At 40.4% G+C, this 27,823-nt stretch overlaps 1 protein-coding gene across 2 annotated transcripts in view; it reads left to right on the forward strand.

Moving 5' to 3' along the window:
- The window catches only part of ldb2a (LIM domain binding 2a), a 117,683-nt gene that overhangs the window by 11,206 nt on the left and 78,654 nt on the right, over positions 1–27,823 (forward strand). For both annotated transcript variants that reach the window (XM_061047606.1, XM_061047607.1), the window contains exon 2: positions 15,264–15,366. In XM_061047606.1, coding sequence (XP_060903589.1) covers positions 15,264–15,366 — 103 coding nt within the window. The remainder of the gene's footprint in view (positions 1–15,263; positions 15,367–27,823) is intronic.

The raw sequence follows: 27,823 nt of genomic DNA on the forward strand, positions 1-27,823 counted from the left end.
TAGTTAAAATACCATCAGAGACATTGGAAGCCTTCACAGCTTATTCTTAAATTAGTTAAGAAATATGAGTATTGATTAGATGTGTTTTCATCAACATCAATTATTCTCCAAAAAATCAAACAAACAAAGTCAGAGCAGAAGAAGTCCTGGATAAGTCTGCAGCATCTATTATCCGTTTGAATGACTAAACAGCATTGTTCTTTTATTTCTCTTTCTGGATGATGTGTCGTTGTTGTGATTCACAGTCTTATTGACAATAACCAGACATCTGCTTTTGTGGACCTTGTAAAACGTTGCTCGCAGCTCCTGCATTAAAAAAAAACAAAAACATTTTACTTTTTTTTTTTTTTCATAATGCTGCCAGTCAGTGAAAGGACTGAATCACATTAGCTTCTGCTTCTGTCAGTTAACTCGCCGCCTGCATCCTCCCTCGCCAAATTAAAGAATAATACCGCTAAAAGGTGAGCGGGCGGGCTGATAGTCGTGAAAAGAAAAGCAGCCTTTTTTTTTTTTTTTTCAAAGACTGCGGTCTTTTCTGTTAACTTAGCTGAATGGATGTTGCCTGTTTATCATTTTACTCCTCTGCTCTCTAATGTGAAATCCTTGAATGGAGACGGAAAAAAAATCACATTTTAATGCACTTCTTTTATTTAATTAATGCATTAACTCTTAAATGAACCTGGAATAACTTAACAAAGCATTATTCAGAGTGGTTGGTAACAGTTATCAAGATCGGCTCAGACAGACAACAGCGGTAGATATTCAGGAAGCGTCATTGTTTGCAAAAAAAAAGAAAACAAATATCTTAAGACATGAGAAGATATTTTTCTAAACTGTGCTCGGGTGTCACATTTCAGTTTAATATCAAGTGGCAATCTTTGGTGTTGAAAAATGAAGCCAATGCGGAAGTGCAAAAAAGCTGCAGTACGTCGAGTGTCCACTAGGGGCTGGCTCCAAAAGCGCCAGAAGTCACATACACACCCATTCAAAAAAGCTGTTTTTACAGCAGAAATAAACATGTTTACAGCCTGGTACAAAAAACAAAATATGTCTGATTAGCTATTGTCATTATGTGAGTTTTTTTATAACCCATCTATTTTGATTTAACAAGCGATAGGCGTTATGCGTAGTTAGTCGTGTAGCTTACATGATTGACAGGTGGGCGCGATGGGACTGTTTGTCAGGAGGCTTAAAACCCACATCAGCTCCAGAATTTGCATTTTTGCAGATTTTTTATTATTAAAGATTCAGTTTCTTTATGATTTTTAACACAAATGCAAATACAATTTTCTATCAAATAAATGTACCACACCTCTAAGTGGAGACCTAAATAAATGCATAAATAGGCCTCTATGTGTTTGTTTCATACGACACGTGTTCAAACAGCGGTCTCATTTCACCCTGTTGTTCCTGTAATGTCACACTGTACATGAGATGCACTCAGAGGATGTTCCCAGAAGAAGAAGAAAAAAAAAAAAAAAAAGGGCCTCCAGTCAAACAATGAGCGTCAGTCACATGCAGCAGGATGCCGGGACAATAGACCCACCTTTTTCCTGGCCCTTTCCCGTGGTTCCTTCCAGGCTGCCTCTGTCGCTCAGATAACAGAGGAGACAGACGGGCCTGTAGTTACGTCTAATGTCCTGTTGTTCTCTCTCCTCCATGTGGTCAGATAGCCCGTCCTGCAGGTGGGGAGGTCACAGGCTCGAGCGAGCCCGCTGAGAACCCTGCTTGAGGATTGTGTGCTCTTTTTAAAAGTAGTCATGTGTCCTCAGATGTACGAACACAAAGCATGAAACAACATTTTAAATCAGATTCTTAAACTGAACTTCAGCTCTCTGGAACTCGCTCGAATATTGTTTTTTTTAATCATTTTGATGACGCAGTTTAAAGCATTGATTCTCAGTAATGACAGCTTCATTTTTGCGAAATTATCAGCTCTTACTCAAGGATGAACTGACTGAATTTAATTGTATATCTTTTTCTGAGCTTTTATACATTTATTAATAAAGGACAGCTTGAGTGAGACAAGAAATGTGGGTGAGAGGGAGTAGGGAATGACATGCACCAAAAAACAACAACACCGGGAGTTAAACCCGCGACCAGTATTTGATGCTCAAAGGTCAAGGGTCACTATGACTTCTGCTCTGACCCATTCTTATGACCCCTAACTGTCATCTTAACACTTCTGTAAAAGTGTTTATCTAAATAACACGCTGGATTTAAACATGCCATTTAAGTGGTGGCTTATAGTTACTCCAAAACCTTTACAATTTATTTTAGTAATTTTTTATAGTAATAGTGCAGGCTGAAGACTGACAATGGGTTCTTATAGGTCATGGATTCATTGAATAATAGCGGCTGTAATTACAATGTACAATTTTTCTTTATTATGAGTGAACAGATATGAATGTAAACACAGAATATTGACTTGTTGGCAAATACTTTTAATCAGGCTGTAATTCTTTTTTCTTTTTTTGTATAGGGATCATATTTTAGGATAGCCTAATATTAGAAGATAATAAGACAAAGATGTAAGACCTAATTTGTGTATCTGTTGCCTGATGTTTTTAAAAGTTTGTTTCTTATTTTATTTTCTTAACTAACTTTTTATCAAAATAAAATGTTTGTATTTGGCAAATCAAATCAAATCAAATCAAAATTTCAGAACAAAAGTGAACTCTGTGCAGAGACGTGTTAAGATCAGACTAATGATCAACAGGTCAGGATGTGTTTGAAATCAAAGCGTCCTCCGGATTTGATGAAGTCCGGTATCGATCGAGCGTCTTTGAAACAGGAAGTGTGCCGCGTGTTGATTGGTCGTCGCTCTCATTAGCCCAGCGGTGAGAAAACAAGTGTGTCTGCCTCCTCACCTTCCTTTGGATTTTAATTTCTCATGGGCGGTGTTAATGAATCCTCTTGCCTCTCTTTGTCGTTCAAACATTTTCTGTTTCTTTTGTCATTTTCTGCATTATTATTGATGTTTTCTGTCACTTAATATGTCGCCCTAATGCTCTGTGTCTGCTGCTGGTATTGATTATTATTTTGTTTGTTTGTCTAACGGAGGAGGGATCCTTTTAAAGCTGCTCGGGTGTTTATTGAACCTTGTAAAAACATTTCACTTTTGTATTCAATGTATGCGTAAAGCGGGAGTTTGTGTTTGCTGTTAGATTTCAGATTTGGCCTTTAGGACAGCTGAAGAGAGACAGGAAGTGTTAGGAGGAGAGAGAGGGGGGGGATGACATGCAGTAATGGGCAGAGGTCAGATTTGAACGAGGACTTTAGCCTCCGTACATACACATAACCAACGCAATCACTAGACCACTGGTGCCCCATGATTATTGCTTTTATTAGCCATTTAAAACATTTCACAGTCAACAGTTATATCCTTCATTGGCCTGTCTTTTCTGGACAACAAATAAATCAGAATTATCATTTTTTATTCAAACAGAAAAACCTGCAATCCTGTAATCCAGGTTTTCTGAAACTTGAGATCTCTCAAGGAGGTCACAACATAAATCTAAAGGGTCAGCAGATAATAACAAGTTAGGAAAGAAGATCATTGTGAAGTGTTTGTGTATTTTTTTGTTGTAAAATATCACATAGTCCGGCCTCTAAAGCTAAACATAACACAAGCTAATAACATGAAATTACACCCATCTGAAAGTATGTAACTGTGTGATTTACTTCAGGTGCTATACAAAGTTTGTTCTAGTGTATGGATTAACAAATCATTGATTGATTCAGTTTTTAAATTCCAACTGAACACGTGTATTTCTTAGAAATCAAGCCGTTGTGTTCCAGCATGCATCCCTCACATCAAGAAGTAATATGTATTAGAAAGTGACGTCAGCAGGACGATAACATGCTCTCTGCAGTCATGCAACCTTTAAGCCGATAGCCCATGTTAGTGCAGCTCCTCGTCATGCATGTTTTTAACCTCGGCCTGTAATCTGTCCTGGAACACAAACATTGATATCTGGCATTTGTAACTTTTGACACTTAAAATAAAGAGAGATGATTGTTATGTTAAAATAAAAAAGTAAATGAGGAGATCTGAAATGAAACCGATTCCATTTTCTAAAGAGAAAGTTCATTCCTGGAGATCGTGCATTCTGCTGTTCAAGGGGCAATGACTCTTTTCCCCTCGCTGCATTCATTTGCTCCTCATTTGCATAATGCTTGTGCTGGTGGCTGTGAGGTGGCCGAACACAGCAACATGTTAACTTTGTGTTATACAAAAAACACACTTACAAACTGCACTGATGCAAACATTAGTGTGCAGCGAGTCGGAGGTGATTAAAGTGGTGTTGTTCATCTAGTCTAAAGGAGCGGCTCTCGTACTCTGTCATGCTAAAGAACCGTTTATAGAAGCAGCACCTGAGTGGCTGCGTTTGTTCCAGGGGCCACCACGTAGCAGGAGGTTATTTTGCAAAACAAATTATACTGCAGTCATCGCTACACTTTTCAGCTCCCCCAAAATAAGGGTGCCATAGACTGGGGACCCCCACTGTCCCTGGAGGTGGTCTTAAATAGCGCACAGCCACGCCCCCATTGCACTAACAGACCTATAGAAACACTGGTAACACAAAATAACAACACAAACAAACACAGCAGCCTAAAATCCATAAATATGATATTATATAGGAATTTTATTGTTAGAAAGGAGAGAAGCAGAATAGAAGTGATCTCCATGTATTTGACTTCAGCACTGAGTGGACAAACAGTATTTCAAGAAGTTCTTAAAGACTGTCTGCTCGTGCTCTAGCTGCACCCCTCATGAGAAGCACAGCGCCCCCCATCGATCCTCATGTCACTCAGGTGTGTTCATCTTTATGTGTAACGAGCAGCAGACATTGTTGCTATCATGAGCAAACTTACATCAATTATTTTGTACTTTTTAAAGAATTATTTCATTTTCATTTCACTTAATGAAATGTGTTTATTTCTATGCAATAATGGCTAAAATATACTATTTAAATGTAGTTTATTTTGGAAGGCACTCGCGACCCCATCCCCTGGTGGGTCCTGAGGACCCCCGACTTTGGGAACCACCGAACTACAGTACAAATCTTTTGACCTTGGACCAGGCACTGTCTACCCTGCCAGCTTCTTCCCATGTGACAATAATTATCATTTTACCTTTTTCAAGTGTCTTTTAAAGGCTTTATATGTGATTTTTTGAGCACCAGCATGAAACCAAAACAACTCGCGCTGCATTGTTGTGTTAGCATGCTAATGCTAGCGATCTTTATTATGCTCGTATCTTCACACTGCATGTAAATTTACCTGAAATGAGCGTGATCTAGAAACACAGTTAAGCAGTGAGTACAGTATGTTATTCTTCTTTTCTCTAGTCCCTCAATTAAACAACTTTTATACGCGAGGGGAGGAGTCAGCCGGCCGTCCGGGCGATGTAAACAAACTGAAGATAGGACTCTGAAAACTCTGAAAACATCACAGACAGTGGGACTCGGGTGTTACACCCATTGTAGACAGTCATGACTCACAGAGTTATTTTCAGAGGATATACTTGATTTATACATTTAAGTGTGAAAAATCACATATAAAGCCTTTAAAGACTATAGTGACTATTATTAACCAGCTTATGTCAACAAAGAATTTTAAAACTCTGGAAAGAGTCCAGGTTGACATCATCAAAATCTTTTTTTTTTCTGGGTCGAACGAAGAGTTCAAGCCAGAAGGAATAAGTAATTCATAGTGAAAACAGCAGCGAAAGGAGAAAATGTTTTAGTGCTTGTTCAGTAACTACAGTGATCAATTATCAAAATCATTAGTCATCTATAGGTCACAGAAATTAAATAAAATGTTTAGAAAAGTGTATTATTCTTTGTTGTAATAAAATCAACATGTACTTTAGAATGTGAATATAAAGAGAAGATTTCAGACATAAAATACGCTGCTGGATGAAAGTGTGTCCTCCACTCGAGGAGATGCCTAAAAAAAAATCGAAATAATGTGAGTGGAAAAAAAAAACAGTTTTATTAGACCTCTTATTAAAACGTCTAATCATTCAAGGACCCTCATCATACCATCAAACAAAAGCTTCCCCCGCTGAGGATCCTTGGAAACATCCAGAGATGTCTCAGCTTCTGTTTGGTTTGTTATGTTCCTCAATAACCTGGGGCTGTTTGATTCTTCCACAACACTGAAACTTCTCTGGCCCACCAGGCTGCCGGGCCGCCGTGCTATTCAGGAGCTGAATGGGGGTTTTTTAGACATTGATAACGCTCCAAGGTCGGGCCCCAGACACGCCTACACTCAGGGAGGCTTTTTTTTTTCTGCCACAAGAGGCTGCAAGCGAAAATACAGAAAAAAAAATCACAGAAGCTCGCTGGGAAAATGGCTCATGCTAAACATAGAAAATATTGGTGTTTTATATACAGTTTGAAAGAAAAGAGTCTCCTCATATGTGGCTGTGTGGATGCAGATAAAGCCTTCTGCACTTTACATACAGCCGACACACACATGAATGAATATATTTTGTTTTTGTTGCAGTTGAAGGGATATGTCATTTTTATACAGAAAACCTCATTTTGTGTTCGTCTTGTTTCCACATCGTACCATCTGCCTCTCCTGTGCGGACGTTTCTTTACACGCGTGGATTTAACCCTCAGCTCTGTTGCTATTTACTGAGGATCCTCCCTCGGCCGTGCCTCCAATCCTCTGGCTTTCCTTTTTAAATCCCCGGGGACCGGGTGCATGTTGCTGGTGATTTGTGGTTGGCTAGTGGGCCATTGACACATTGATAAATCCCCCCCCCCCCAGATGGAGTGCGATCCGTTTGAATCAATAGAGCCTTATCGGGCTGACGGCCGTCACGGCTGCGGACCCCGTGTCGGTTCACCTCGGGTCCCTCTCAAGTCGGGCCTGATTTGTAGCGTTTGACAACAAACATAGTCACGCCACGTGGTTCGTCAGAGAGTACCGCGGGCGTAAATGAAGGCGGGATGATGTGTGTCAAAAGAGCAGCTGCTGAGAGGACAGGAGACGGACAGGAGAGAGGGGATGGAGAGAAACAAAAAGCCTGAGAGGATGATTGGATATAAACGAGATGCAGGCTTTCTTTTTCTTTAATATGTGTCATTTGGGCTGCTGGTGGTGCAGTGGTTAGTGCGCCCGCCCCATGTATGGAGGCTGTGGTCCTCCAAGCGGGCGGCCCGGGTTCGAATCCGGCCTGCGGTTCCTTTTCCCGCATGTCATTCCCCACTCTCTCTCTCCCTGATTTCCGACTCTGTCCACTGTCCTATCTCGCCAATAAAGGCACAAAAAAGCCCAAAAATAAATCTTTAAAAAAAAAAAGAAAAATGTGTCATTTATATTTTTATAACCTGGTAACAAAGAAAGAGTAAAAAGCAAAGCTTCTCACATTTTCTGCAGTTTTCAAAATTCAAACATCCTCAGCCCCCCCATGAGCCTCAAGTGCGGCTTGGTTTGCCTTCAGCCAGAGGACTCGTATGGCTTTCGTCCACTGGCCAGGCTTTAGCCGTTCTCTGGCCCCGCGGCTGGCTCTCATCCAAACTTCTCCTCTGTCTTTAGATCCGGGGCCAAAACTTGCCGGTCCAGAGCTCAGCCAGCCACGCTTTAACAACTTGGCGAGACACTGGCCAAGAGCTGCCCCCCAAAAAAAAGCTCCATTTCCAAGGATTAATGGTTTCTGATTCTAAAGAGACTGTTCGCAGCGTGTAATGGAAAAGGGGTTTTTGAGCAATATTTATCCTTATTAGCCAGCGCCGCTTTAATGGATATTTAATTCACAAACTAAATGATTTGGAGAAGAGCACCGAATCTGCCAAGTGTCGTTTTTTATTTTATTGTGGCGGGGGGCTGAAGCTGTATTGCTCATGTCATGTTGCATGAAATGTGCTCGTTATTTTTTTCATATTCCTGCGCTGTCCGGGCGGAAGCTTTCCAACACAGAAAGAAAACTAAACGGTGTCAACAATGGTTAGAGCCCGCTGACACCACTGTCGACTCCGCTCTTTGTAAAATACATGCTCGTTTTTTTTTGGGTGGTGGTTGTAGACTCGAGCCAAATATCAGGAGGCAAAATGAACTTTTTAGTTTTAACAAATCATGTAATTTTTTTGAAGGGAACAGAGAGGAACAATGAAAATGATTTTGAAACAGAGACCAGTATTGAATTCGCTGATACTCAGTATGGATTAAAAGGAGGTGGAGGTTAACTAACCCTCCTCTCCTATGAAAGTGAGTAAAAGGGGATTTTGAGGAGGAGGATTCTGTAAAACAGAGAAGTGGAGGCTTAACTAAAACACTTTTCATTAAAACAGTAAGAGGCAGCTTAATGAGTAGCAGTCTGTCAAACACAGAGATGGGAGCCCTCAGGATGACAGCACTTGAAAAATGCATCTCCAACTCTAAATCCAGGCAGTTTATGTCAAATTGGGGATCACATTTTTTTTTTTCATGAAATCCTCCAAACCTGCTTGAGCAGACGGGGGGAGTTCAGCAGAGTCGATGAGGTGAAACAGGGTTTTGTGCTGGGATACAAAGCAGAGCTATAAGAGGGTGCATCACGTCCTCATTTTAAATGTCTGCACCCTGATTGAATGGATTTAAAACAAGAAAAAAAAATAGTTTAACAATATTTCCTTTTAGAAGCCTATAGGGAAATTATAAAGCAGCATGGGACTTTAATACATACTATGTAGACCCCAAAATATAGACCCTTAATTTACAAGATTAATCTCGTAAATGTATGACTTTATTCTCGTAAATTTACTAGTTTAATCTTGAGATTTTTTTTTTTTTTTTTTTTTGGTGGCCCTTATTCTCCGTCATAAGAAATACTACACAATAAAAAAATATATATTTGAATTAAGATTAAGACCTGCTACTGTTGTATCTGTTAAAAGTGTCTATGTTCACCTTTCTTTTGTTAGCAGTAGTGTAAATATCACTTAATTTGAGATCAATATGTTTTACATTGGCTCAGTGTCAAATAATTCATGAATGTCTTAACAGATTTTTTAAATACTCTGACATTTGCGCTACACATTGTAGAGATTGTGGTAGCATATTGTGAAATATTTTGATGCTATTCATGGAGCTACAGAACCACAGTGCTCTGTTCATCATTGAAGCTTTTGTTAACCACCAACCAGTTAAAGAGTGACACCATTATTCAGCCAGGGGTGCTACAACATAGATGAGTCACACACAGTTGTTCTGTGTGACATGTTGCTTCATTATGATGAACACTATCGGTTCATATGAGTCAGTCTCTAACATACTGTTCTGGTGCTATAAATATCAATAGACGAGCCTGATTGACGTCATCTCTGTGTTACTGCAGGGGGGCTTTGGAGTCCCGTCGATGGCGGTCTCCATGCTGGAAATCCTGTCTCAGAATAACTTTCAGTCAACCTAACGACAGGCTGAGAGCTGGAGCTGAGGCGGGGTTTTAAAACATTGCATCGCGCCCGTATGTCAATCAGGGCAGCTACGCGCCTTATTGTGAATTACGTTAATCCGTCATGAAAATCACAACGCTTGAGTTATCGAAGAAAATTCACTCCTGTACAGTGTGTGCCGATCGAGATTCCAATAATTTAATTTTTGCTGTAAAAATGTTTTTTTTTTGTGACTGGGTGAGTTTGTGACTTCCTGTGCTTCTGCAGCCAGCCTTAAGCGGACACTCGACGAACAGTTTCTTCGTCGCTCTAGGCGTAAGGCTGTGTTTGTTTGTTTTGCTAATCATAACCATAATCAGACAGGCACAAAAAATTATCTCAGACCCATGTCATGTTCTTCACCCTGAGTACCAGCTCCTCCCCTCAGGCCGACGATACAGGACACCCCGAGGGAGGAACGACCGTTTCAGAAATACCTTTGTTCCCTTGTCCATCAAAGCCCTCAACAGTACCTAAGCTGTAATGTGTGTGTATACGTGTGCATGTATGAGGTGGTGTGAGTGTGTGTGTGAAGATGTGTAGATGTACCTGCACTGTTATCACTTTTCATAACTATTACATATTTATGGTTTTAGTAATTCACTTGTATGGCATTTTGTAACTGACATGTTTTACCGACAAATGAATGTATTTTGTTATTTTTTGCTACGGCATCAGAGCTCTGTGAAGTCCAAGACAAATTTCCCACTGGGACAATAAAGTTAATCTTAATCTTAATCTTAATCTTAATCAACACTTGGGATGAGACCGGGATTGTGCAGGTAGTGGCCACATACCACAGTGTCCCAGTTCGTTTTGGGGTGCTCCAGGAAGCAAAAATCGGGTTTCTTAAAAATCTGGGTAACACCTTATCCTGGTTTCTGATATATCAAATGTAAACACACATAAAACCTGGATTCTTATAAAAAAAATTAAAAAAAACAGATCAAGACCAGGGTACTCAGGTCTATGATGTAAAGACACTCAGTGAGATGAACCAAAGGCTTAAGCGGCGTCATTAAGTGTGTGTCTTTGGCCGACAAACTATTCCACGCTAGAGTAAGAAAATCTGAAATGTAAGACTAAGGGAAGGAGCATCCAGTAGAAGGTTTTCTCCACGTCCTCTGTTGCTCTTTTTAAGGTTTTTTTGGTGCGTTTCTATTTGAACTGAGGGTCTAAAGATAGAGGGTGCATGCTGTGCTGATTATTAAACCCCTCGAGGGGAATTGTAAGTTGTTTTTTTCTATATAAATAAAATTGACTCGACTTGATTGAGAGATGAAGCAGTGTGTTCGGTCGGTCTCTTGAGAGGATTTGTTGACAGTCTGAAAAAAAAAAAAATAGGACAATGTCAGCTTTATCCTTTAATGCTAAATACAGATGCTGTTTGTCATTTTGATGTCTGCGCTTTGTTTCTCTCATGTTGTTAAAACTACATCGAGGAGGAATAACGGAACAGAACAAGTCCACCTTCAAAGTCAAACTCAGATCCATCCCAGAGAGATGTCGTGTTTGAAGAAAGATTCTTGTCCCTTTCTTTGCTTGACCGTTAATCCGGGAGTTCCTGCCCCCCCCATTGTCCCGGACTATAAACTGAAGTCAATCCGAACGCTGAGTGACACCAGAGTCCGTCTATTTCTGTCTGTTTTTGTCCTCGTGTGTCACTCTTCTCAGTCTGTCTCTGTGAAATAGATGTATTCATATCAGACAGACCCCACACACATGCTGGCTTTTCACACCTGCTGATTTTCACAATATGACAGTCAGTCAACACACACACACTGACACACACACAGTTTATTCCCAGTGGACATCTGGTCAGTGCCACATGCATTTACAAATCCATTTGTTGTACGCTGCGGCTGGCTGATGTACTTTTGAACTGTCATTCAAACAATTACACTGATTGACCTAATGGGAGTGGAATAATTACTGGTCAATGTTTGCATGCTGCACACACAACGTTTGGACACATCTGAATTCAGTAAAAACTTGTCATATTGAAACGTTTGGCTCAGTGTTACTGTACTGAATTCATTTTAGAGAATTATTGTCTAGGTGATGATGATGGTGGACAAATATGTCAAAGATTTAAAATGACATCACTAATGTGACACTGCTGCTGCTGCTGCTGTCACACACAAACAAAGCTTCTTGTGAATGTGAGGAGTTTGAACTTTTCATTTTCAGACTTTTATGGTACTTAATTATTCATTATTGAAACAATCGTTTCAGGATGTTTTGCATGGTGGTTTTATCTTATAGGGCTTTCACACTTGCAGAAAACTTTATGATATATGCCGGAGGAGCTGCATGTGTGAACAGAAACAAGCAATATTTTCAACTCAGACTTTACCCGGAGTTTCTCCTGCCAGACTCCTATTTTTTCCATGATGTGAAAATGCAGCAGAATATTCTCCGGAGAATTCACCTCGAGCCAATAGGAAAGGGGAGAGACGTTTGTATGTAACTGCTGCACGGTGCATAGAGTGTATGAACGAGAGACAGCTACAATCTCTATGCATGTAATTAAACAGCTGCATTATGTTTTCTGTTCTTCAGTTTGTTGTTCTCCGCTCTTTTGTTGACATTGTAATTCTGTTGAATTACACTTGCATTGATTTAAAGGCAAATATTCTCATTATAGCGTCATATGGCAGACTGTGTTGCTTCGCCCGCTTCTTCTGCGACTTTTTTTTTTCATGTCACGTCTTACCTCAGAAGACCCCCTCGCCCCCCTCCTGTCTGACAGGGATAGTCTCCAGCTGTGAGGAGCATATGTGAACAGCCAGGTCAGGAGAATCTCCAGAGTTGAAATTATCTAGATATTTTCAGGAGTGCAGATGTGAAAAAAGGCTTTACAGACTTTTTAGTTATTAATGAAAAATGTAAACATTTATTTAAAAACTTTTCTCTTAGAGTAATTCAGGACTGTTTCAACCTCGGCCATATTTACAGATTTTTAAAGTCTGAATCACTAATACAGTGCAAAAAGTATTTGGAATTGCTCCAGTCGATCTCTTCCGCTGACGAGCCAAGTCAACGTCAGTCCAACACAAGTGCTTGCTTTTTTTTTTGTGTTGCCGATGACAGGCTAAGATTGTTTTTCTAAGAGTGTCTGACAAGCGTCGATGTACTCTCTGCTCTCAAACACAACAAACTTTCACTTCAAACCCTGACTCACGTTTCCCGTATTGTCCAACAACTCGCCTCTTGTGAGATTACAGAGCAAGACTTCTGCTTCTTATTAAACATGAGGATCCTACTTCTTACAAAACGGTCTATCTCTGAAGGGTTCCTTTCCGCACTAACACTTTACAATAACATGCAGCAGGGGATCCACTGCGCCAAATTACCTTTTAGTTCCCAAATATTAAAAAAATAGGCCCCTGTTTCTGATAACAAATACATTAAAAGAAGCTGATCTTTCCACAAGGGACATATCCTAATCTTCAAAATGCATCATACATGTGAAGACTCCTTGTCCCACAACGCAGCTGATTTGTTTTCCAGCTGATTGACCATCCCACTAACTCATGACTCATGTATTGATTGACTGACTGGATGAATGAAGGTCCAGGTTTGTGTGTCTTTGTATGAGACTCGCTGCGTTTGAGACACGTTGACCCGTGTGGCGCTCTGGTCGCTGCTTATTGAGCTTGACGCGGTGCTGAGGTGACAACGCTAATTGTCAACACCTGGGAAGGGCTTTCCATCTCCTCATCCCTGCTCCGGATGAAATACAGTGATCTGTCATAACGTGTCACAGGAAATTAGCGTCAGTCAAACGTCAGTGTGGTGGTGGGGTGAGGGCAAGGGGGGAGTGAGGGGACGTCCCGCAAACATAATCTGGGGATTTCTGGAGGAGGCGGGGAAAGGGCGAGGGACTGTTAGAGGAGTCAGAGTCACAGATGTTTTAACTCAGAGTAATTCTACCTTCTTAACACTAACACTATAACTACATTATTACCATCCCTACCTCTTCTAGTCGACTTCTAAAGTGTAACAACCTCCTCCTCCTCTCGTTCTTTAACTCCCTCTTCTTCTAGCACTGCTAGTACCACTACTGCTATTGACCATCCCTATTACGTCTTCTGAAGCAACTCGTACTATCATAACTACATCATCAATTTCTACTAGCACTGTAACTTAACTACTTCAACCTGCTGGTTTTACAACCTTTTTATGATTGATTTATTAGTATTGCTTGAATTGACACAACGAGCCCTACAACAGGTACGATAACTGTCAGCATTAATATTTTTTATTTTTTTTGCATGCAGCAAAGAGCAGAGTTCGGATTCGAACCCTCGGCTGTCGTAAAGTTGACTATACGCTCTGCACACGGAGGTGCCCGACACAACCGCTAGGCTGTGCAGCATCCCCAGTATTATTGGTTTTAGTGTTCAAACTAGTCTTAGTCTGCTTCTACTGAAACTATTCTGAAAATAATGTCGCTTTTCTTCCAACACCAGATCAGTGACGTTCAAGTTTTCTCCACATTTTAGATTTATAACTTGCATTAACTTAGTAAAAAGTAACTAAAAACATACTGTATGTATTGAACACCATTACTACTAGAGGTGGGAAATCGATTTTTGTAAAAATTGAGATTTCTTATCTCCTGAGATTTTAAATAGATTCTTTTTTTTTTGGCTAATCAGGCACTCCACACACAAGGCACAAGTGCTAATGCTAGCCAAATGGAGCAACAAGAAATTCAACTCGTCTCACAGGTGACTGAAGTAGATCCTGAAGTATGTACTCATTCAAAAATAGACTTTGAATCCATGGATCAATGACTCCAGAATCGTTTTGAATCGAAAACAGAATCCTGAATCGAAATCAAATCGAATCATGAGACACCCACAGATTCCCTGTCCTAATTACTACCACTATTAAAGTTATGGAACGAAATGAAACTAATAATGGTGGTTAACTTTTAAAGCTACATATTAAATGTTTCCTCACCTTGCTGTAAAAAGTCAAAGCAGCAGCAGTGAATTATTAAGGTGTTGGACCTCGGCTTGTAATTCAGACTTGAAGGAGCCTGAGGCAGGGCTCTCCTGAAGTCCAGGCTTAAGAGAAGTAAAGGCTGCTACCAGACTCGGGCTTTACATCGACCTGCATTGGGGGCTTAGACGAGCAGCTGGAGGATTGAGCTCACTGTTTGAAACCAGATTTATGGACTCATGTTTGTATGCTTTTTTTTTTTATTTCTTTCTGTAGCCGATAGCCTTTTTGCTCTCATCCCTCCTTTCTCATTGTGCTCTCTTTTCAGGGTCATAACTTGTTTTACAACTCTCCTGTTTGACCGTCTTATGGTTTTTGATTGTTGAAGCCCTCTCTGAACTGAATGTGATTGAGGCGATTTAAATAAAGCTCATAAAACTCATTTTAATGAAAAGGTACAAACAAAACCAATCGACAATAAAGGGAATACTTGCCCTGCACTGCTGACTTCATAAATATATAAAATAAAAAAAAACATGTTTCTGTTTTCATCTTGTCTCAACGAGAAGCCTGCATGGTCACAATATCTGTGTCTTATCAGAATGAATCAATATTGAATTTATGTAAACAAATGCAACAGCACAAGAGTACAAACCTGGGTGGAGGAAATTCACCGGCTTATTAAATAATAGAAGAAAAAGGAGAAAAATGAAATAACTTGTGCTGCTTTTAAAGGACTGCTCTGACATGTTTTTACATCCTGCTCATTCATTTGTGTTTAAAGATTAACATAAACATTAGCTCATTTTGCTAGCGGATAAATATTGATTATAAATACTGAGGATTCTGTGTAATTTCTTTTATTTCTTCCATTTACAGGAAAGTGACAGTTTGTGGTGGGATGCTTTTGCTACAGAGTTTTTTGAGGAGGACGCCACCCTCACGCTCTCCTTCTGCCTGGAAGATGGACCAAAGAGATATAGTAAGAGCCCTGCTGCACCAATTATGAACTATGAGCTTTCACAAATCACAACGTTACTTTTGAAAAAGTCAAATACCGGTAGTTGATTTGAAATCTCTGATTTATTAGGAAAGTGTACGATACATTGACAGAATATCTTGAATGAAATGAAAACACCTCCTTACTATCTGGTGGTTTATATATGTATTATATTTCTGTCTACTCTACCGCTGGTTTTCCTCTTACCTTATCCATGCCGTGCTTCAGTTTCACACACGTCATACATTCTGATTTATTTTTTTGCATTACAGTTTAAAGGCTTTATATGTGATTTTTTGATCCAGCAGATGTCGCCCTTGAGCACCAGCATGAAACCAAAACAACTCGCGCTGCATTGTTGTGTTAGCATGCTAATGCTAGCGATCTTTATTATGCTCGTATCTTCACACTGCATGTAAATTTACCTGAAATGAGCGTGATCTAGAAACACAGTTAAGCAGTGAGTACAGTATGTTATTCTTCTTTTCTCTAGTCCCTCAATTAAACAACTTTTATACGAGAGGGGAGGAGTCAGCCGGCCGTCCCGGCGATGTAAACAAACTGAAGATAGGACTCTGAAAACTCTGAAAACATCACAGACAGTGGGACTCGGGTGTTACACCCATTGTAGACAGTCATGACTCACAGAGTTATTTTCAGAGGATATACTTGATTTCTATTATATTTAAGTGTGAAAAATCACATATAAAGACTTTAATGGGGGTTTCACACTAGGGACCCGGGCCTGGATCTTAGTGCCCTGGACCCCAAAGTTCTGTTCATTTGATCAGTGTGACCACATGCATACCGTACTCGTGCCATACTTGGGTAATGTTCAAGTCCGCTTGAAGAGATGGTCTCAGGCATGATTCATGTGTACTCGAGTACGGTCCTCAGGAGATAGGAAGGCAATGCTCAAACAAGGAAGTGGACTGCTATATGACGTCATTCTAAATGGCTCCTGGCGCTTCAAAAAACTGAAGTATCCGTGCAGCACGGGCACATTTTCATCCTCTGATGTGGACGTAGGAAGAGGGTCGTTGTTTGCATCTCAGAAATGACAAAAACATCCACAGCTAGCAGGATGGACTCAGTCTGTGAGTGGTTGCCATGGTTGCATTTTCCGCTTTCTGCTTCATGGTGGATTTGCAAACCAACTATGTGTATACTGCCACCGCTGTTTTTGAAATGTGTTCATACCCAAGTGTACTCGCTTACAGAATAATGTTACTAATGTGAACGCAGACCAGCCCAAATAATTTCCCATTTCTCCTTCATTGAAAAGGTTCCTATGTCTGTGACCTTGTGGTATTATGTCAAGTCTGTCAGTACTTTAGATCTCTGATATCTAGATATAAAGTTTCATGTCTGCAAGGCATCTAAACGTCCCCAAAGTAACAATGCTGAGAGATTTTAGAGAAAGCATCCCCATTATTAAATACCTCAATCTGTGGTACTAAACCATTCATTGGACGGTGTTTGTGATTCTGTTGGATAAGAGAAAAGATTTGGTTTGCTTCATCCTGCTTTGTCTACTTCCATTTACGATATTGATTCCCCGAAATACATTTTAACACCTCGGAGGAAAAGATTTGTTAACCTGAAAGGAAGAGAAGAAGAAAAAAATCTGCAACCATGAGCCAAACATTTCTGTGTCGTACTCAAGGGCTTCTCCTTCAGTGAGAAAATTGGTATCTTCCAACAATAGTGCCCTCTCTTTACAAGATTACCGAACAATAGTGCGACGCCTCACATAAAGACTGTTAAGGTCGTTCTGGAGATTTCATCACGGTGCTTCTTTTGTGGGCTGAGCTTTTTCAAATAAACATGTAAATGTTAACTGCAGGCTCAGAAAAAAAAAAAATACTGTGAATATCTGTACTGAGACACTTGACAAAACGTTTTTCCTTTTGTACAAAACCATAATGGTGGTGTTTTCTTGGGTTGTCATCTTTAGCTCCTTTTCCCCCCATGAACAGTGTGAGGAACCTGATAGCATGTTGGCGCTGTTAAAGCTTTCCTCTCAATAGAGATGAGGTGTTGGACGAGTTGTGTTCGGAGCCCATGTTTCCACACGAGAAAGTTGTGTTCATTGTTCATTGTCAAGGCTTTTTACTTTGAGGTGCTTGAGGCTCTGACGGACAAAAAAGTTCAACTTGTTGAATCATAAGGAAGAAAAAAGAAGAAGAGTGAATGTGTTCATATTCAAATTTGGCTGATGGTAAAGGTCAAGTATGTAGTTATTCAAGAGATCAGAAAATGCAATACAAACAATGGAGCAGATTTAAACTTTTTTTAAGAACACAGGACTTTGTTAGCTGTTTGAATGAGTCAGCCTTCAAATTCTGGCTAATATTAAATTCAATTAGCGACTATAACTGCAACTAGACACAAGGTACAAGTTACTGAGCTCTAGAGGTGATGGAAGCTACATTTTTCAACAACAGATAGAGCCAGGTTGTAGCGGTTTCCAGTCTTTACCCTAAGCTATCTGCTGGAGCTGGGTATTGTCCACAACCTCACAATTTCAATTCTTTTGATAATTTTGATTCTTTGGGTCATAATTCGATTCGATATTGATCAATATGTTTCAATATCTATTTAATATTACACATAGATGAGAGAAATACCCAGATAACTACTCACAGTACCTTGTACCAGTGTTTGTATTTTCTTTCTCTCAAATGTATTTTATCGTTGCATTGTTCTTTAAAAAACAAAGAATTAAAGTACAGTATGATCTAAAGTCCAAAAATTGTGCATGAACTTAATTCACAGCACCCACAGTGCCCCCAGTGGAGAGGGGTGTCATTACAATGAAAACAAAAAATTGATCTCAGGATTTCCCTGAATCCATACTGAATTGGGAAAATAATAATTGCAATGCATTGAATCGATTTTTTTTTTTAACCAGCCCTACTATCGGCGTTGTTCTCCAGTCTTAATGCACAGCATCTGTAACTTCAGGTCAACTTTTGCTTGAATTTAAATATCCATTATGTGAAGAATTGATGAATCCAAACTTGACTTAGTTGATCTGAAGTATTAAGAAACAGCAGCACTGTAGCTACAGTATGTTCTGTCTTCAGCAGAAGTTGTTATTGAGTTTGTGGTGTATTGTCCCTTTCATCTCATCTGCATAGGTCCATGTTTTGATATCTGAAACATATTGAATATCACAAAGACATAGATAAGGACATGGTGCTCTGAAATGAGCAGACGCAGAGTATAGAGTCGGAGGCGTTTTTGTGTGTTAGTGTGTGTGCGATTTAGCTCCGTCATGGAGGAGGAAAGAGAGAGAGAGAGAGAGAGAGAGGAGAGAGAGGGAGTGGAGGATTGTTGTGAAGCCTGTCCCTGGTTTGCTTTTCAAATGTAAAAATACAAATCCCCAGTGGTGTAGAGACGGTAACCCTGTTCCCTCGGGAACGGGCGGCTTAACACCATGGCAATGATGACTCACCGTCAGTCGCAAGCCTTCCTCGATTCACATTCAGGTGCGCTAAGTTACACACAAAGACACACACACACATGCAGGCACACACAAAACAATATACAGAAAAAAAAACACATTACTCATCATGTACCTACAGCTACAGATTTGCCTCATAAGAGAAATGGTGTGTTCTGTCTCTGTATTATAAAACAACAGTACAAAGCATGACATGAGTAAATGACATGAAAACCACTGAGCTAGATTATACTGAGCTCAGTGCTCACTCAGTAAAATAATTCATTTTAGCTTCTGAATAATTTTAACAATCATTCTGCAGGTGGACTCCAGTGTTCTCCTCAAGGTGACTCCGGAGTCTTTGGGGTAAGATAAGAAGTCAGTGAACTTCCATCAATTATGATGACAAAGACACAAAGTTATCCAGAGTCCACTGCAGACCTCTTGGTCTACATCCACTGAAGACCTCTTGGTCCAGAGTCCACTGCAGACCTCTTGGTCCAGACTCCACTGCAGACCTCTTACTGCAGACCTCTTGGTCCAGAGTCCACTGCTTGGTCCAGAGTCCACTGCAGACCTCTTGGTCCAGACTCCACTGCAGACCTCTTGATCCAGAGTCCACTACAGACCTCTTGGTCCAGAGTCCACTGCAGACCTCTTACTGCAGACCTCTTGGTCCAGAGTCCACTGCAGACCTATTGGTCTACATCCACTGCAGACCTCTTGATCCAGAGTCCACTGCAGACCTCTTGATCCAGAGTCCACTACAGACCTCTTGGTCCAGAGTCCACTGCAGACCTCTTACTGCAGACCTCTTGGTCCAGAGTCCACTGCAGACCTCTTGGTCTACATCCACTGCAGACCTCTTGGTCCAGAGTCCACTGCAGACCTCTTGGTCTCCTGCTCCATGCTCATACATTTGAGTATTTCCCTATATGTCTGCAAAAGACCAGCTGACCTCCTTTCAAAAGTACGAGAGCAAAAAAAGAAATGTTTATTTTGTTGTATTTTAAACTGCGTGTATGCACCATGTTATTGTGTGCTTTTTGTATTGTGTCGATTTAAACCACTTACGTTTACTCTGATATATACTGCATTTTAAATCATTCAAACATTTGATGAAGATGCAGATTTCCTCAGGAGACAGCCTTCTTATCTAACGGACACTGGAAAAAAAAGGGGTAAAAAATGCCATAACTAAGTCTTAACTGCATATTTTTGGTATTGATTATTCTGCCAATTAATTAAATTATTCATTTAGTCAACAAACAATCAAACAGAAATACTAGAATACTAGGAGATACTTTCAAGATTTTTGTTGTCCAAATTCAGTGCATGCAATGTTACTCTATCAGCGGGGTTGGAAATTAGCACCGGTCAAATACGGGTGAATTTATTAATTTTACCAGTCATTGTGACTGGTAAATAAAAGTAACAGAGTGATACAACAAGTGTATTATCTTTCCTCCTCGTCGAGGTTCATTTGCAGCTAAATCAGCTAAACGATAGCTGCAATGGAAACTCTTACCAGCCTCAAAATAATCAACTAAAATACCTTTTTTTTCTGTTTATATGCAAGACATTCATAAATTATCCTGTTACTGGAATACTGTAAGCCTTGATTTGATATTATACGTCATTACATAACGCTGCAGGTTAAAATAAAGTGGCAGGTAATGAAAACAAGTGGCTGGTAGGTTTTTGAATCCAGCAGTCACAGTGGCAGGTGGGCGAAAAAGTTAATTTCCAACCATGTCTGTAAGGGGATCAAAAGTGCTAAATTCACTAACCATTCATGTCTGGATGAATGTTTCACAATGATGCTCTAAAAGAGTTCCGCTAGTCGCTTTAGGAGACGGGACAAAGAGTCACTATTCAACACTTTGTCAACACATCTGAACATGAGATGACAAAAAGGAACAAAGAGGGAAGACTGTATGTTAATAAAATATGTTGCTCAGCATGTATCTACTCCCCCCTGACCCACCACAAAAACAGTATCAACCTTTTTTCCTTCACCTTTTCTATTATACAGAATCATTCTAGTGGCACAGGAGTATCTGTCCTGTTTGTTATCAGGGGGTGGGGGGGCTTTGGACTCCTGCTTCTTTAGTTTTTTTGGATTTTACTCGTTACAGTCCAAGACTTTAAGCTCACTCTGCCGCTGCCCTCATTGTAAGTCATTCTGTACAAGACCGCCAGCTAACTGCCGTACATGCAAAATGTAAATTTGACCCTTAAGTGGCCATACTCTGAAATAACCTCTGCTTGTGAAGCAGTGTGAAAAAACACAGCTGTATGTAGTCATTGTCAGGCAGGTCAGAGGAAGACTGACCAATAGGGATGTAAGGGGTGTAGGTGGAGAGTGGTGGGCCGTACATACATGGTGGATGAGTTACAACAAAACAAAAGGTCTTAACATTTTTTAGAAGAACAAAGTCTCTCCAAAAAGTTTTATCAAATGGGATAAATGTTCAAATTATAGGCTCTCACTTTAAAGCACTGTAAGCGCTGTATGTGAATCTTAAAGGGGACATATTGTAAAAAAAATCCTCTTTGACAGTGTTTTTGAACATTCATTTGGGTAACCTGAGTGTCTACTGACCCACAAAATGTGAAATAAACCCATCCAGTCCTTTGTTTGTGGTCTGCATAAGTCTTACGACACAGAGAAAAATGCTCTGTTTCAAATCTGCTCTCCTTGTGATGTCACAGTGGGATTCTGGTAAAACAAAATACCCTCCCTTCCTATGTTGTCTCCGGCAGCCATGTTTTTTCCAGTGGGCACGCTGACAAGTTGCCATGGAAGCTCAAAGCTGAACTTGTGTCGGCACACCTCGCAGGGTTGAGATGCGGCTCATTGCATTTAAAGAGACACACACACCAAAACGGAGCGTTCTGAGAGAGCTGGTTTATACAGGGTCACAAACCTCCTCTGGTGCTTGATTCATGTTATATTTTGACCAAAGCACAGCACAGATGTTTCATTTAGACCACAGGGGGACTGTTTGAAAAGGTGGAGAAGGGGGATAATATGTCCTCTTTAAAGTAGTCTAGTGTAGAGAGATGTGTGATCTACTGTATCACATGTTTGTCCTAGCTTTTCTAAACTGAAAATGGAATATGTGTATCATTAAAGATCAAACGTACAAAGCAAATGGAAAGGGCAAGTCTTTAAAGTCTTAAGCTATGAATGACTGCATCGGCATGAAAAACTCGTACTTATAGCAATGCTTCTGGTTATTTAAAAAACACACTTAGGTATTTATTATCACCGAGGCACTCTGTTTAATGTACAGAGGTGTATGTATAAGGACTCCAATCCTTGTTGAATTATATGTTTTCAGTCACAGAGCAGCTTATAGGATAATTAGGAGGAAACAAATCATTTCACTCCGCTCTGACGTGATGTAATTTCATAATGTTCAGCGGAGGAAAAATTAGAAAAGCCAATTTACCTAATCTGTTTTTCTCATTGCATTGGACCTGTGCTGAGGTGTTTTGTAACTTGTCTCCAGCTGCTGTTTATTACGGCTTCTCAGAGGAAATAGATCATATTGGAAATGCTTGGGTGTTATTTGTTGGAGGACTAACACTAATGCATTTATGTCCACTGTGAACTCTCTCTCTCTCTGCCTCTTCTTGCTATTTTCTATGCTATTTTTACATTTTTAAATCACTTCTGGCCATTAGCTAAAGCTGATTAATAAGGTGATGGAAAAATTATTTGTTAACATTGTGAACAATTTATTGATAACCGTTATTGATGAGTCATTTTAGTCACTTATGAAGCAATCGCTATTTCCTGCTTCTCAGAATTTGAGGACATGCTGCTTTTCTGCTTTATGTGATTGTAATTTGAATCAGTTCAGGAATTTGTATTTATTTATATATTTTTTTTAATATTTTGCCTCTATTCAGATAGAAAATTGGATTGAGTAGGAAATCAGGAGGGAGAGTGAAAGAGACAGAATAACAAGCAGGAAAGGAGCCACAGGTCGGACTTGAACCCGGGCCACCCGCTCAGAGGACTATAGCCTACGTACATGGGGCGTGACCTAACTGCTTTTTTGTTTTTTTAAAGATTTATTTTGGGGCTTTTTGTGCCTTTATTGGAGAGATAGGACAGTGGATAGATTCGGAAATCAGGGAGAGAGAGAGAGTAAGGAATGACATGCGGGAAAGGAGCCACGGGTGGGATTTGAACCTGGGCCGCCAGCTTGGAGGAACCAAGCCTCCATACATGGGGCATGCGCACTAACCACTGCACCACCACCTTTAAAATACAGTCCAGGGTCCAACTTGAAAGTTGCAAGCAGCGTTTTTTAAAAGAATCATTTTAGAAGTTAAAAGAAATGCTGTTAAATTGACACTTTTATTTAGTTTGTATGAAATCTGTCACCAAGACACTAAAGACTGATTGACTGGTGTGCTTCTCCCTACATCATATTTTCCTTCAGTGGTGATTTGTTGAAAAAATAAACCTTACTGGCACACAAGCCTGTTTTCTCCTGACCTCTTTACTCTTTCTTTGAGAACCTCCTTAACTGACGGATTCAACAGGATCTGTGCGCAGCGTTCAGTCTATGCCGTGGTTTTGCTCCGTCTGATGGTGCGCGCCCTAATCAACTGGGTCCGTTTCTGAAGCCTAGGTGCAGCAGAGCGCAGCCATGAGCAGCCGGACTCCCGGGGTTCAAAAGATCACGCAGGAATAAAGAAAACCAGCGGGTACTTTGTCTTTCTGACGTTGATTTGTTGTTCATCTGGTGCCTGTTTCGACGTGATGGGATATACGATCAGGGTTCTGAATATTTGTATCTTATTTTGATATTGACTGGATGCTTCTGCTGACTTCCTGTCTGGTGTGATCTGCTTGAAGCGTGCTTGCAGCGGGCTCTGAAAGTTGTCGCTCATTTTTTGTCTCTTTTATGGATTTACTCATCTTTCAGTTTGATTTGATTGTGAACTCTTTATTGAAAAGAATTGCCAACTTGAAGAATTGATTAACAAAATACAATCAGCAGGTTAAAAGATGATTAGTCGCTTACTTCATTTTGTTCATTGTCGGCTGTGGCTAGAAAATCCCAACATATTTGGATGAACCAGCCGACTAGTGACCGAGATAGAAAACCTCGGAGTGACAGAGCTGAGATTCGACGGCCTTAAGAATCAGAGCGTGATGCTGCAGTCTGAATATCCTCCAACCCCTGCGTCTTCTAATGAGAAACAAACTTCCACCAGATCGTCTGTTGTGTCTAATTGTGATCTACATGTATCAGTAACAAGAAGACAACATAAGCAGCTTATCCAGAAAGATTGCATTATATATATATTTCTTTCTTTTTTTTGCCTCGCCTTGTTCTGGCCATGATCTGAGGAGCACCAAATGTGAGCAGTGAGAGTTTGTAGTCTCCAATATGTCATAATATTTAATATCGTCTTTGGAAATAAATCTTATTAAAGCCTCGTGTTGCTATGAAACGTTATTGCTTTGATAAGAATTTATATTTTTAATGTGGTCTTCGTCTTTGGAGGGAGAGTGTTTTGGTGCCCCCCTCCCCCCCCCATACCAGTAAGGGTGTAAAAAACGAGTTCTCCATCGTGGCAGGCCAATTATTGTTTTCTGCACCAAATATTCAGGAACTCTGTCTAATTATACCCCCAATTGCCGTGGCCTTAACATTCGCCCCAGTACCTTGTCTGGCTCTGCAATCTTTGAGGCATCTGATGAAAGCTGCTCTCCATGATGCAATCAAAGAGCAAGGCTCGTTTTAGAAGTAGTTCAAACAAGAGAGGGAAAAACTCTGCATGTTTAGTGGGGCTGATTCAGGGCAAACTGTGAAAGTGATTCACAACACATTTACAATTCATCTGGTTATTCTTGCATTGCAGCACGCAATAATTGCAGCAATGAAATGACCGCAGCTAATAATCTTTAAGCAAGCATGAGGACATAATGAGGAAGATGAAAAACACAGACTTTAAAAAAACGAGTGAAGGGATGAAACAGGCTGTGATCGGGATCTGCGCTGTGAAGTAAAAACGAAAAGTTTTTAATCGATATAAACACGTTTATCCACTCAGGAATGTGAAGAAGGTTATGTTGTCTCCTCGGCCAGTCTTTACAAATAAACAGCATCATAATTATAACCATTACAGAAAACACAATTACATCTTATTGTATCTGAAGATGTTCTTCTTTATTCACAGTAAAACACAACTATTCAGAATACGTCTTCTGAAACATGTGAATCTCTTCACAGAGTTTATTGTGCAATCTAAATCCTAATGTCATAAGTGTTAGCCAAATATTACCTGCTGTCACATGCAGCAGACACAGAGCATCCCTGTGGAGCTAGATAACTGCCCTTGTAGCTCTGTTTTGGTCTCCAGCAGTCTCTGCTCTGTAAGCTCTGGTGCATGGGCAGATTATGTGCAGCAGGTTTTTTTTTAGCTTGCTCTGTGACGACAGCTGCGTAAAATTAAAACAATGCACTAAAAGGGGCTGAAAGGTGATGCTAGGCTGCAGGTTAAAGTCTTTATATGTGATTTTTCACACTTAAATGTAATATAAATCAAGTATATCCTCTGAAAATAACTCTGTGAGTCATGACTGTCTACAATGGATGTAACACCCGAGTCCCACTGTCTGTGATGTTTTCAGAGTTTTCAGAGTCCTATCTTCACTTTGTTTACATCGCCTGGACGGCCGGCTGACTCCTCCCCTCGCGTATAAAAGTTGTTTAATTGAGGGACTAGAGAAAAGAAGAATAACATACTGTACTCACTGCTTAACTGTGTTTCTAGATCACGCTCATTTCAGGTAAATTTACATGCAGTGTGAAGATACGAGCATAATAAAGATCGCTAGCATTAGCATGCTAACACAACAATGCAGCGCGAGTTGTTTTGGTTTCATGCTGGTGCTCAAGGGCGACATCTGCTGGATCAAAAAATCACATATAAAGCCTTTAACTTGAAAAAAATTCTGTTTGCATATCCCATCTGACCCTCCTGCAAACTAATTCTGCTTCAATGTGAATGCTTACAGTTAATCCTCCTGCTCCTTTGTTTTGTTATAATAAATGAGACCTCACTGGCCAATTATTACTTCAAAACAACAAACAATGCAGTAAAGTTATTCCTTTCTGCTTACCCGTTTCTATGGTCACCATACAGTTATTTATTTATGCTTTAGTATGATTTCAGACTGATGTAAATGGTCAGACCTCCCCGTGTTTTAACCGCGTAACCAGCCGGTTTGTGTCCATGAATCTTTTGCCCTCACAACACATATTTCTTAAGATGTTTACAGACCAGACTGAATACAGTTTTCTGTGTGAAAGAAACCCTGAATGGAGGGTCTGAGATGGAAGGATAAGTCCAGTGCTGTGATCTGACTCCTTTCTGTTGAATAAAAGATTGACAGCGGAGGGGCTGGGACAGGCTGAGTTGTAAGGGGGGGGACGGCTGTATTATTGAATCGGGTGGTGGAATGAAGAGAAGCAGAGGTGGAGTCCCAAATGAAGGTGTGGGAGTGGTGCAGAGTCGGAGCTGTTTGTTTGTGTGTGTGTGTGTGTGTGTGTGTGTGTGTGTGTGTGTGTGTGTGTGTGTTTGTGTGTGTGTGTGTGTTATATCTGTGCCTCCGTATCTGTATCTTTTTGTGAGTGTGTTTTCTCTGTTTGAGCGATGGCCAATGTTTGTGTGTGAATGTGGCAGTGAGTGTGGTGTGCGTGCTGGTTTGAGTGTTAAAGGGGGATTGCAATGCTTCTGTGGAGGGAGGGAGGAGGGGGAGCAGGGGGAGCGGGGGTGTTTTGCAAGGCGGAGGGGTGCAGAGGGAGGGGGGCGGGGGACGGTGTGCGAAGCTGCTTTACAGAGAGATAGATAGGATGGATTGAAGGTGTAGAGCAGTGATTGGCAGGCGGGATGATGCGGCCCTGGCTCAGCTGCAGCACTGAGATGTAGGGCTGCTGCTGCTGATTGACAGTCCGAGCCCAGCCTGGGAAAAACGACCGCGCTGGATCGGCTGCAAAGAGAAACAGAGAGAGGGAGAAAGAGAGAGGAGAGCTGGAGAAAATATAGAATATGAAGCCCTAACATTTCTATACGCTCTGTTCCTGAATAGTTCCACACTGCCATCTATTGTAGACTGAGCTCATGGTGTTTTCTATGATTTCTGACGGTTGTGACTTTGTCCTCATCAGACTGTTTTGTTTTAAACTGTGTAGGGCAAAAAAAGAGGGAGAGAGATTATCCTTCAAAGGAACAATGAGTCATAAGGAGAGCACCATGACGTCGCAGAAATATATTAAATGTATACTCCCAGGATTCATAAAAAAGATGGGGGGGGCAATATCTGTCTAACAACCATTACATATAAGTAACGACGGCAACTAATGAGTTATTTTAGATTTGAGTTATTTAGACTTTTCTATAAACGAAAATGGCCACAACAACTTCCTAGAGCCAAAAGTGAAGACTTCAGATTAGAAAAACATTTCAAAATCTAAAATATTTGATTTACAGCGACGCTAATTGAAGGTATTTCTGATAGCCCATGCAGTTTAGCCTTTTACTTGATTAATTTTTTTTTTTTACTGAAATGTATCTGGGGTGGCTGTGGCTCAGTTGGTAGAGTCGGTCGGGGGTTCAATCCCCAGCTCCTGCAGATGTGTCTTTGTGATAGAAATGTAACCCCATGTCGCTCCCGCTGCTTGGTTAGCGATGTATGAATGTGTTTGAATGGGAAAAGCTGATACTGACACTTCACATAGCAGCCTCTGCCATCAGTGTGTGTGTGAGTGTGTAGGTGTGACCTTCGGTGCACCAAAGCGATTAGAAGATGAGAAAAAGGCGATACAAGTCCATTTACCATTTACTTTTTTAAAATAGAAACATCTTGGCTTCCTTTTTGGTAAAAAGGAAAAAACATCCAAATGACTTTTAAAACTAAACTCCTTTGTTTGTAGTTTTCTTGGAGACATTATTTTA

This window comes from Labrus mixtus, chromosome 10 (genome assembly GCF_963584025.1).
Source record: "Labrus mixtus chromosome 10, fLabMix1.1, whole genome shotgun sequence".
Taxonomy (NCBI): domain Eukaryota; kingdom Metazoa; phylum Chordata; class Actinopteri; order Labriformes; family Labridae; genus Labrus; species Labrus mixtus.